The sequence below is a fragment of the Diachasma alloeum genome, unplaced genomic scaffold (assembly GCF_001412515.2).
Source record: "Diachasma alloeum isolate Michigan unplaced genomic scaffold, Dall2.0 Dall_scaffold_00880, whole genome shotgun sequence".
Lineage (NCBI taxonomy): Eukaryota > Metazoa > Arthropoda > Insecta > Hymenoptera > Braconidae > Diachasma > Diachasma alloeum.
Window position 1 is genome coordinate 123,952 of NW_021681001.1, and position 11,225 is coordinate 135,176.

At 40.5% G+C, this 11,225-nt stretch overlaps 1 protein-coding gene and 1 long non-coding RNA gene across 2 annotated transcripts; both read left to right on the forward strand.

The window, feature by feature from the left end:
* Nucleotides 1-306: 306 nt before the first annotated feature.
* On the forward strand, nucleotides 307-3,332 carry LOC107045164. Its single transcript, XM_029126601.1, has 4 exons — nucleotides 307-330; nucleotides 375-1,796; nucleotides 1,896-2,322; nucleotides 2,512-3,332. Exons 1-4 carry the CDS (start codon nucleotides 307-309, stop codon nucleotides 3,330-3,332), a joined length of 2,694 nt encoding a protein of 897 aa, XP_028982434.1.
* Nucleotides 3,333-4,225: 893 nt separating this feature from the next.
* Nucleotides 4,226-5,803, forward strand: LOC107045166. Its single transcript, XR_001461416.2, has 3 exons — nucleotides 4,226-4,995; nucleotides 5,163-5,232; nucleotides 5,571-5,803. It is a non-coding gene; the product is annotated as an uncharacterized LOC107045166 (long non-coding RNA).
* Nucleotides 5,804-11,225: the final 5,422 nt, after the last annotated feature.

The following is an 11,225-nucleotide window of genomic DNA, read 5'->3' on the forward strand; positions in this document are numbered from 1 at the left end:
AGGTACCAAGGCAGGCAGATGGATTACCAATCATAGAAAATATCAGAACAATCTACACAGAGCTTGACAGACCAATCACCAAGCTTTGCCTACTGCCATCAGATCCACCACCTCCAGAGCAACCTCCAGACGATGATGCAGAAGAAGATCAACAGGACTAAAATCACCATTAATTCATCATCCCTGATGATGAATTGCCCCCGGGATGTTCGAAATACAGCCTAAATCTCCTGCCAGCTTACTATCTACCACATCACGGGGTACTGAGAGAGGAGGCCATCACAACGAAGCTGAGAGTCGTATTCAATGGCTCCAGCCCCAGTTCATCAGGTATGTCAATTAACGATGTACTGTATTCTGGTGAAAAATTACAGAACGATGCAATGCTTATCCTGACTTGGATGAGAAGGCACAGGCTCGTGTTTGGCACAGACATTGTAAAGATGTTCCGCCAAATACGAGTTCACCAAGATGACTGGGATCTTCAGAGAATCCTGTGGATCGACGAGAATCAACAACCAGTCACCTACCAGTTAACGACAGTCACCTATGGACTAAATTGTTCTCCATGGTTGTCGTTACGTGTTCTTCAACAACTAGCAGAAGATGAAGGGCACCGCTTCCCAGCAGCAGTAGAGACAGTCACCAGAGGTCGTTACGTTGACCACATTTACGGCGGTGCAGAGACAGAAGACGGTCTCAAGGAGATCGCAACGCAACTACAAGGGCTTTGCCATGCAGGAGGCTTCTCTCTACAGAAGTGGAGCAGCAATTGTCCAGAAGCTCTGCATGAGTTGGGCCTATCAACTGACGAAGAAATTATCCAGTTCGAGGAGTCAGTCACCAAGGTACTTGGATTGTGTTGGCATCAATCAACCGACACATTCCGGTACAAATCAAAGGATTTCAATACGGCGACAATCACCAAGAGAGTAGTCTCTTCAGAAATAGCCCAGATTTTTGATCCACTGGGATTTATCGCACCAGTTGTCGTCCAGGGAAAGATTCTCCTACAAGATCTTTGGAGATTGAAACTAAAATGGGATGATCCTTTTCCAGATGAGTCTGTTCAATGCTGGAAGACATTCCGAGAGAATCTCAACGACCTAGACAGAGTAACTGTATCTAGATGGCTGAGAATTTCAACAGAGACACTCAACATCCAAATTCATGGATTTGCAGACGCTTCAACGGTAGCCATGAGTGCAGTGGTGTATATTCGCACCAAAACCATCAACGACTCGACATCAACAGTACTGGTATGCGCGAAGACTAAGGTAGCACCACTCAAGCGCATGACCATCCCTCGACTAGAGCTCACAGCAGCTCTTCTACTGACTCAGCTAGTGGCATCAACGAAGAAAATGCTCCAACTCGACCAGGTAGACACCTATCTCTGGTCTGATTCTTCAGTAGCACTAGCTTGGATCAGGAGCCACGCATCAAGATGGAAGGACTTCGTCCACAACAGGGTCGTCAAGATCCAGGAAACTCTCCCGAATGCTACCTGGAGACATGTCAGTGGAAAGGAGAATCCAGCTGATTGTGCCTCCAGAGGCATATCACCGAGCCAGCTAGAAGATCATCAACTGTGGTGGTCAGGACCTGAGTGGATCAATCAGGATCCTGAAGAATGGCCACAATCATCAATCGACGCTCCAGCAATGGACATCCCAGAAGTGGCCAGAGAAGCAAAACCAGCACCAGCACATCCAGTTGCAATTAAAATCAACGAAATTGCAGAGCTACTCAACAGATATCAGACGATGGCTAAATTGCTAGCCGTAACAGCTACGGTCAACAGAGCTATCGACAGATTCAGGAGGCAGCCAACGCCCCCGGGACCTGTCTTGACAACAAGAGAACTCAACGACGCGAGGTTATTTTGGGTAAAGATAACCCAACATCAATACTTTGGGCCAGCCATTCGAGTACTCCAGAGAAATCACCAACTACCGAGAAATCATCAACTAGCCAAGCTGACACCCACACTAGACAACGAAAGGATCATGAGACTTGGGGGACGCCTCAAGAACTCGCAGTTAAATCCAGACGAAATTCACCCAATAATCTTGCCTCGCCAATCACGCCTCACCACACTAGTCATCGAAGAAGCTCACCGGAAAACACTCCACGGAGGAACTCAACTCACCTTGGCCTATACCCGACAAAGGTACTGGATAATCGGCGGCAGAGGCACAGTTAGAGCATATATTCAACGCTGTGCCATCTGCACCAGACACCGAGGAAGACAGGCCCAGCAACAGATGGGTCAACTACCAGCAACGAGAATCTCACCAGCAAGAGCATTTCTCCACACAGGTGTGGACTATGCAGGACCATTCGCCATCCTCAAATGGAGACCAACGAATGCACAACCAGGGTCAGTGCACATTGCAGTTTTTGTGTGCTTCACTACATCAGCAGTTCACCTAGAACTAGTCACCAGGCAGACAACGCACGCCTTCATCGGAGCCTACAAGAGATTCACCGGAAGGCGGGGTATTCCAGCTGTCATGTACAGTGACAATGCCACTACCTTCGTGGGCGCAGCAGAGGTCCTAGAGAAAATCTACCACCGAACATCCAGAGAAAATCAGCAGGTTCAGGCTGCTCTCGCCACCAATGGGACTCAATGGAGCTTTTCACCACCACGAGCACCCCATTTTGGAGGCAAGTGGGAAGCAGCGGTGAAATCAACAAAATATCACCTTAGAAGAGTCTTGGGGACAACAACACTCACATTTGAGGAACTCAACAGTGTCGTGATCCAGATAGAGGCCTGCCTAAATTCCAGGCCAATCTGTCCCATGTCAGATGACCCAGACGATCTCCAAGTACTCACCCCAGGACACTTCCTGATAGGTGAGCCTCTTCAACTGATTCCAGAGCCATCAATCATCGACAAGAACCCCAGCAAACTGCAGAGATGGAACCTGGTAACGCAGCTAACTCAACAATTCTGGTCCAGGTGGGCCAAAGAGTGTCTTCAACGATATCAGGCAATCTACAAGTGGACGCATCGAGAAGAGAACATCAAGGTTGGCGATATGGTGCTGATGATCGACGAAAACTATCCACCAGCACAATGGCCAATCGGACGAGTCATTGCGACACGCCTAGGAGCAGATGGGCTAACGAGAGTCGCAACTATAAGAACCGCAAAGGCAGAGGTACCAAGGCAGGCAGATGGATTACCAATCATAGAAAATATCAGAACAATCTACACAGAGCTTGACAGACCAATCACCAAGCTTTGCCTACTGCCATCAGATCCACCACCTCCAGAGCAACCTCCAGACGATGATGCAGAAGAAGATCAACAGGACTAAAATCACCATTAATTCATCATCCCTGATGATGAATTGCCCCCGGGATGTTCGAAATACAGCCTAAATCTCCAAAATGGTCACGGTCGACTAACTCGGCCATTTCCGAAAATCTCCGTGAACTTTCGGGTCAACGGACACAGGTCAGCGCGGCACCCGGAAGAGTCAGTCAGTCAGTAGTGTAGAAGTATCGTTTCGATAATGGTCTAAAGTATTCAGTCAAACAGTATGATAAATTTAAAAATTTTGTTCAGTACATCAACTTGTTAATTAAGTTCAGAAATTTCAGTGACTCAACGAGATAAGGTGAAAAAGACAATATCAGTGAAAATTAGACATTCAACAATAATTGAAGCCAAAGAGTGTACCGAAATAGTGAAAAGTGGTTTGATCCCACGTCAAATATATTGATAATTTTCTAAAACGCCTACGATAATTTTCACCACATCTCCCTCCACCTTTTCATCCCACATCCACCCTAAACTAGTTCCTCAACAACCAGATCTTTTTTGTGATTCAGCAGCTTTCAAATAAAAAAAGTCTTCTGACATTTTTCCTTAACATCATTCGTTATCAAGATAATTCCACATTTACGAAGTCATGGAAAATCGATGTGTTATTTTTGGTTTATTGCTAAATGTTGGATTATTACGTAAACAAGTGATTTCAGGCGAAAATGTCAAAAAACTTTTTTTGTAGTTGACTAAACCCTAAATACAGTTTATATCTTTGACATTTGACGTAGATTCTCCTTCATCAAAATGATTGTGTATTCTACGCACGATAAAAATTGCTATTATCGAAAATCCTTAGAATGATTAAAACTGTTATTTACGGGGATTTTCATGATACTCTTACATTACCTAAATTATTCTGAATTATTAATGATTGTGATGGATTCGTTAATTCTAGAAGAGCAACAATATATACAATAGACATAACCTCTAGGAAGATTCTTTGATTAAAAGAGATATGAAACTCACATTTGATGACTTGACTGAAATAAAATTAATAAATGTAATTGACAAATAGTGTTTTATCATCACTTACCCATATTTTCAGTTAAATGGTGATGAGAGAAAGATCGAGGAGGACTCTGGTCAATAAAACAATCAATTAACGAGTTACGTAAAACACGACGCTGAGCACACACCGCACACACACATAGGAACAGGAATGGTGTCAGTAACCGGCCGGTACTGCTTGACCAATCGCGAACACCGTATGCAACGACACGTGGAGAATTATGTAGATGAGTCTTTTCACTCTCTCTTTGCAATTGAATCATGAGAAATAAACGTTAAAATTATTATCCATCAGAACTGTGGCTCAATGCTACACAAGTGCAGAAAAAAAGGATGAATTTGATCGACAATTTTTACAAGTGTTTTGACAAAATATCAGATTCACAAAATCAAAAAATAAGACATTGCAGACAGAATTCGCTGGAGTGTTCCACAGACACACATGCATAGCTCTGAATTGATGTGATGGGACTGTGGAACCATCAAATAAAAGAACGAGTACTTGCATACGGCATGTTATCTGCCAGTTCAGACATTCACTCGTGTAGTACCTGTACACCCCAGCAGATCGTTCCGAAATAGCTTCAAGTGTAATTAATCAAAGTTGCTGATTATTGTTTAGTGTTTACTTCGTTTATCAGGTAGGTGTGGTTGAATTAATCCCAAAGAAAAACCGATCAATGTTAGGGTGAACTGTCAATTTCGTACATAATAGAATATTTTATTTCTTTGATGCTATCTTTACGGTTTTACATCTACCCTCCAACTTTATAAATTCTTCCAATTTCCATTTTTTTTCTCATTCCAGATTTTAAACTTCAACAATCATCACCACGAAAACTGCAAGATGTTCCCATCTGAATCATCCAGTTCAGAAGGTAAATTCAAATGCATTTAATATTATATTGCCGTTAAATGCTTAGTCGAAAGTGAATTCATTCGTGCTCGTCTCGCAATCGCGTTTTATGAAACATTTCTCGGTGTTTTTTTTCTTTCAAATCTCATTCCTATACTAGGGCCACTCGACAATAATGATATATTTTTTTCTTTTGTGAAGCAATCAGAATACCACTTTTCCAATTTAGAGATAAGGTCCATTGATTGTGAAGGTTGCTGATTCAAATGAAATGTCCCACAAAGCAAATTGATTTTTCACTCTTGGACGTATGAGCCTTTGATTCAAATCAATCATGAAAATTCCTCCATCTCTTTTCAGCTGGTAGCAATGGAGAACGCAGTGCTGCAGCGCAATCTGCATTGGAGAAAAGCACTGCTAATGGTCAAAGGATCTGGATGAAATTTAATGCATTGGAGATGAACGTGAAGGAAGCAATCGTGAGGATGAAACAGTTCAACAAGAACTTGACGAAGACCAGAAACTTCCTGAATGAATTGATGATACACACATGAATGGAATAAAAGTCAACATTATATATTTAAAAGTTTCAATCAGTTCAGAGAAATTAAATCGATTCTATAAATGTAAACGTATATCATAATAAATAAAACTTAACTACAATAATTGGTCTTAATCTCCTTTGCGTGTTCTAGGCAGAATCCTTTTGGAAATGCTGGAAAAAATCCTCCTGGGTTTCTTTCTGAGTGTCCTAGACAGTATCTTGTTGATACTGCTGGAAAAAAATTCCTTCTAGGTGTCCTTGTGAGTATCCTGGATAGAATCCTTTTGGGAGTGCTGGAAAAAATCCTTCTGGGTGTCGTTAGAAGTGGCCTACCAAGAATCCTGTTGATACTGCTGAAAAAAATTCTTCTAGTTCTCCTTCTGAGTGTCCTAGACAGAATCCTGTTGGGACTGGTGAAAACAATCCTTCTAGATGTGCTTCTGAGTGTCCTAGGTAAGATCATCTTGGGAGTGTTGGAAAAATCGTTCTAGGCGTCTTTTTGAGTGTCCTTGGTAAAATCCTGTTGATACCGCTGGAAATAATCCTTCTGTGTATCCTTCTGAGTGTCCTAGGTAGAAACCTGTTGGTATTGCTGGAAAAAATCCTTCTAGTTATTCTTCTGAGTGTCTTAAACAGAATCCTGTTGGGACTGCTGGAGAAAATAATTCTAGTTGTCCTTGGAAGTGTCTTAGGAAGAATCCTGTTAATAGGACACGCAGAAGGACACCTAGAATTATTTTCATTAGTAGCCCGAACCGGATTCTGTCTAGGACACTCAGTAGGTCAACTAGAAGGATTTTTACCGGCAATACCAACAGGTTTCTACCTAGGACACTCAGAAAGACACCTAGACGGATTTTTTCCACTATTCTCAAACGGATTCTACCTAAAGACACTCAGAAGAAGAACTAGGATGATTTTTTCCAGTATTCCCAAAAAGATTCTACCTAGGACACTCAGGAGGACACCCAGAAGAATTTTTTTCCAGCAGTATCAACAGGATTCTGTCTAGGGCACTCAGAAGGATGAATAGAAGGATGTTTTCCAGCAGTCCCAAAAGGTTTGTACTTAGGACACATTTTAGGATAGCCAAAATCATCCTCTCCAGCATCTCAAACAGGATTCCCCCAGGAGATTCTAAAGGATGGTTGGAATACTCTCCTTCAGCATCTCCATAGGATTCTCTCCAAGAGACTCTAGAGGTCAGTCAGGACGATTTTCTCCAGCAGCTGTTGGAGGATGGAGACTGATTCTCTCCAGAAGTTGCAACAGCATTCTCCCGTGGAGAATCTGGAGGTCGACTAGAATGATACCTGCTAACGTCTCTGCCAGGATTCTCTTCAGGAGAGTCTGGAGATAGTTTAGAATACCAGCAGCTCCAACAGCATCCTTCCGAGGAGACTTTCGTCGTTGAGCACGATCCAGGACAATAGTGACATAATGGGGGTTCTGTCTCACGTTATTCAAAGGGATCCCCCCTTTGGAAGAACACAACGAAACGAATATCCGTGTGTTGTTTTCTTTCAACCCGCCTTTATTTTGACCGTAAAACAAGTGATAAATGAAGCTGGCCGTTCGAACGAGGCATCTTGGCACTTCCTGTGATTTCGAAGGCCCAAACTTCGATCTTAAATCGTGAATATCTCGGCCAATATTCACCAGATTCAAAAATCGTTTCCTCACTTGCGTATTATTTTTTCATGTAGAATATCGCTATATATCCCAAATGCCCGAATTTGGTAAAACCCTGTATTTACATTGTTACTTGACATAATATACGATTCGTCACTCCACCATTCACTGTGATACGTGATTTGCTATTTGAATTGGGACTCGTTTTGATACTTCAATCGATAGGCAGAATGGAACTGAGACTTAGCACTTATCTTGATATTCCTATTGTTATTCACCATAAAACATAATTCATTACTTCATTCAACATCGACAGTGATACATAATTTGATATTTCGATTGTTACTCCTTTTGATCCTCCAATTGTTACGTGATATGATACATGATTGGTTACTTCACACGGCATCTATTTTGATACGTAATTTGATATTCCGTTTGCTACTCTTTTTGATACTTCAATCGATACGCAGAATGGAATTGAGACCTAGCACTTATAGTCATATTCCAATTGTTATTCAACATAATACATAATTCGATCTTGCATCGAACATATACTGTGATGCATAATATGATATTTTGATTGTTCCTCTTTTTGATATTTCAATCGATATGCAGTATTGAACTGAGACCTTCAATTGAAGTATCAAAAAGAATCGCGACCGGAATATCAAATTACGTATCAAAGTAGATGCTGTCTAAAGTAACCAAGCATGTATTATATCAAGTAACAATTGAAGTATCAAAAGGAGTAACAATCGAAGTATCAAATTATGTATCACTGTAGATGTGGAATGAAGTAACGAATTATCTATTCTGTTGAGTAACAATTGGCATATCACGATAAGTGGCAGGTCTCAGTTCAATTCTGCGTATCGATTGAAGTATCAAAAGGAGTAACAATCGGAAAATCAAATTACGTATCAAAGTAAATGCTGTGTAAAGTAACCAATCATGTACCATATCAAGTAACAATTGAAATCTCAAAAGGAGTAACAATCGAAATATCCAATTATGTATCACTGTAGATGTTGAATGAAGTAACGAATTATATATTCTGTTGAGTAACAATTGGCATATCACGATAAGTGCTAGGTCTCAGTTCCATTCTGCCTATCGATTGAAGTATCAAAAAGAGTAACGATCGAAATATCGAATTACGTATCAAAGTAGATGTTAATTGAAGTGAAGAATTATGTATCATGTTAAGTAACAATTGAAATATCGCTATAAGTGCCAGGTCTCATTTCCATTTTGCGTATCGAATGAAGTGTCAAAAAGTGTGAAAATCGGAAAATTGAATTACATACTCAAGTAGATGCTGTTTGAAGTAATCAATCATGTATCATGTCAAGTAAAAATTGAAATATCACAATAAGTGCTAGATTTCAGTTCTATTTTACGTATCAATGTGAAGTATCAAACCAAGTACCAATTAAAACAGCAAATTAGATATCACAGCAGATTGTAAAGATTATTATTATCTCATGAAATATTTCTATTCTGCGTATCGATTGAAGTATCAAAAAACTAATTACGGATCAAAGTAGATCCTGTGTGACGGAATCAATCATGTATTTTGAACTATCAAAAAGAGTAACAATCAAAATCAAATGACGTATCACAGTATATGTTAAACGGAGTATCGAATTATGTATTATGTCAAGTAACAATTAAAATACCACGATAAGTGCTAGGTCTTAGTTCAATTCTGCGTATCGATTGAAGTATCAAAAAGAATAACGACCGGAATATCAAATTACGTATCAAAGTAGATGCTGTCTAAAATAACCAATCATGTATCATATCAAGTAACAATTGAAGTATCAAAAGGCGTAAAAATCGAAATATCAAATTATGTATCACTGTATATGTTGAATGAAGTAACGAATTATGTATTGTGTTGAGTAACAATTGGTATATCACCATAAATGCTAGGTCTCAGTTCAATTCTGCGTATCGATTGAAGTATCAAAAAGAGTAACGATCGGAATATCAAATTACGTATCAAAGTAGATGATGCGTAAAGTGACAAATCATGTATTATGTCAAGTAACAATTGAAATATTGTTACTGCCGAGTAATGACTGCTACTGCCGAGTTACCCACGCACCCGACTCACATTTACCGACAATTCGACCGGAATGCCGCCTTTCCCGTGGGGTACCAACTAACTTTTTTGGAGTCAGTCAAACCCCCCGATCCGGGCTTATACTCAGGTCTATCCTCTTTGATAGGGCACGCCATACGGCCGGTTGACGTATTTATCTATACTCAATGCCAAAAAATTAAGATTAGGGCACGCCATAACCCTCATGAGTGACGGACGTGAACCGAGACAACCACCTTCACGTCATAACGGGAGTTCAGCCGCCTACTCGCACAGTGTCGTCAAGTTTCTCCGTTACTCCCACCATTCTCCCCATGTTCGACATTTCAACTGAAAGTCACCCTCTTATTGGTCAACTTCAAACCCTTATAATTTAATCAATTCACCCCCACAATTTTTTTCGCTATTTTTCCCAGTATCCCATCGACCTCTAGAATCGACCCATAACCGCTTGATGACCTCCCATGAGACACCCTGTATAAGCATACATAAGCATACATAAGTATGTATTCATATATATGTATGTATGTATGTATTGTGACGTAATTTTCGCACCGCTACGGGAGACGATGCTAAATACGTTGCCCTCGGCGACCCATTTACCAAAAACAAAGTTGGGCGCCAGCACGTCTAAAACGTACAAAATTAACGAATTCCAAAAAATCCGCAAAACCAGGTGGAGACCGGCAAACTCAGCATCAACCGCGGAAGCGTCTGGGTCCTCTCAAAACCACCTGAACGAATACCTGAAATGACTCGGTAACAGGCTAACTAAAATAACAAAATTCCGAAATCGGGCTAACGATCTCTTTAATAACCAAAATAAATAAAATAGATCAATAAAAATATAATGTAAATCAATGAAATTAATCAAGTCTTTAGAAACCCCTTATTTCCTCCGGAACATAAATTTCAACAAAACAAATAACACTCTAACGACTCGATACAATTCCAAATCCCTAACCGCAATTTGTCAAACAATAAAATCACTGAGTCAAATTAATCCCTATTCGTCAACTGAGTCCAAAAATCATGTCAACCGATGAAAATGTTCAGTGAAGTACAAAAAGTCCATTATCGCAGTTGAGACTGAAACGAGCCTCGAAAACTAAAATATTCAAAATAATGTTCGCGAGAGAAAATGATTTCGGCCAGCGAAAACTGGGATTGCCTCGAGAGACAATAACAAGTGTCGGTAACCTTGAGCGGTTCAACACGGCGAAACCAATGATTCGAGCGTCGACAATAACGCTACAATCCCAATTTTCGCAATCAAATATTTCGACCGAATAATAACTCAAACCCTAGACTCAGCCCGTCAAATGACGACAAATATCAAAAGTAATTTTCCCCTCAATTGAACTTCGGTATCAAAAATAAAACACGAAATCCCGGAGAATACTAAGTCGAAACGAGAGTCGATAACTGTCACAAAAATCCACTGAGTTTAATTTCCAAAAATGAAGTCTCAAATCCAAACAATATTCAAAGACTTCCAAAAAAAATAAAATATCGAATTGTCCAAAACAACGAATCACATCTGCCGAACAAGGGGAAGCATCGAGAGGAAAATGTACAAAACTGGGAATGGCGTCAAATCGCCCGATGCCAAGCATCACCAAAAACTATTCCTAAATCTCTCGACGACAACTCCACTAGTCGTCAAATATTTACAAAAACAAGGCAACAATCTTCCACCGCTCNAAATCCGCAAAACCAGGTGGAGACCGGC

What these genes read in the sequence shown, in the direction of transcription:
- LOC107045164 (XM_029126601.1), top strand. Translation starts at nt 307, where the DNA reads ATGGCTCCAGCCCCAGTTCATCAG. An exon ending in TGCTAGCCGTAACAGCTACG is followed by an intron (nt 1,797 to 1,895) that starts GTCAACAGAGCT and finishes TTTTGGGTAAAG; the next exon opens with ATAACCCAACATCAATACTT. An exon ending in AAGAGCATTTCTCCACACAG is followed by an intron (nt 2,323 to 2,511) that starts GTGTGGACTATG and finishes GGGGTATTCCAG; the next exon opens with CTGTCATGTACAGTGACAAT.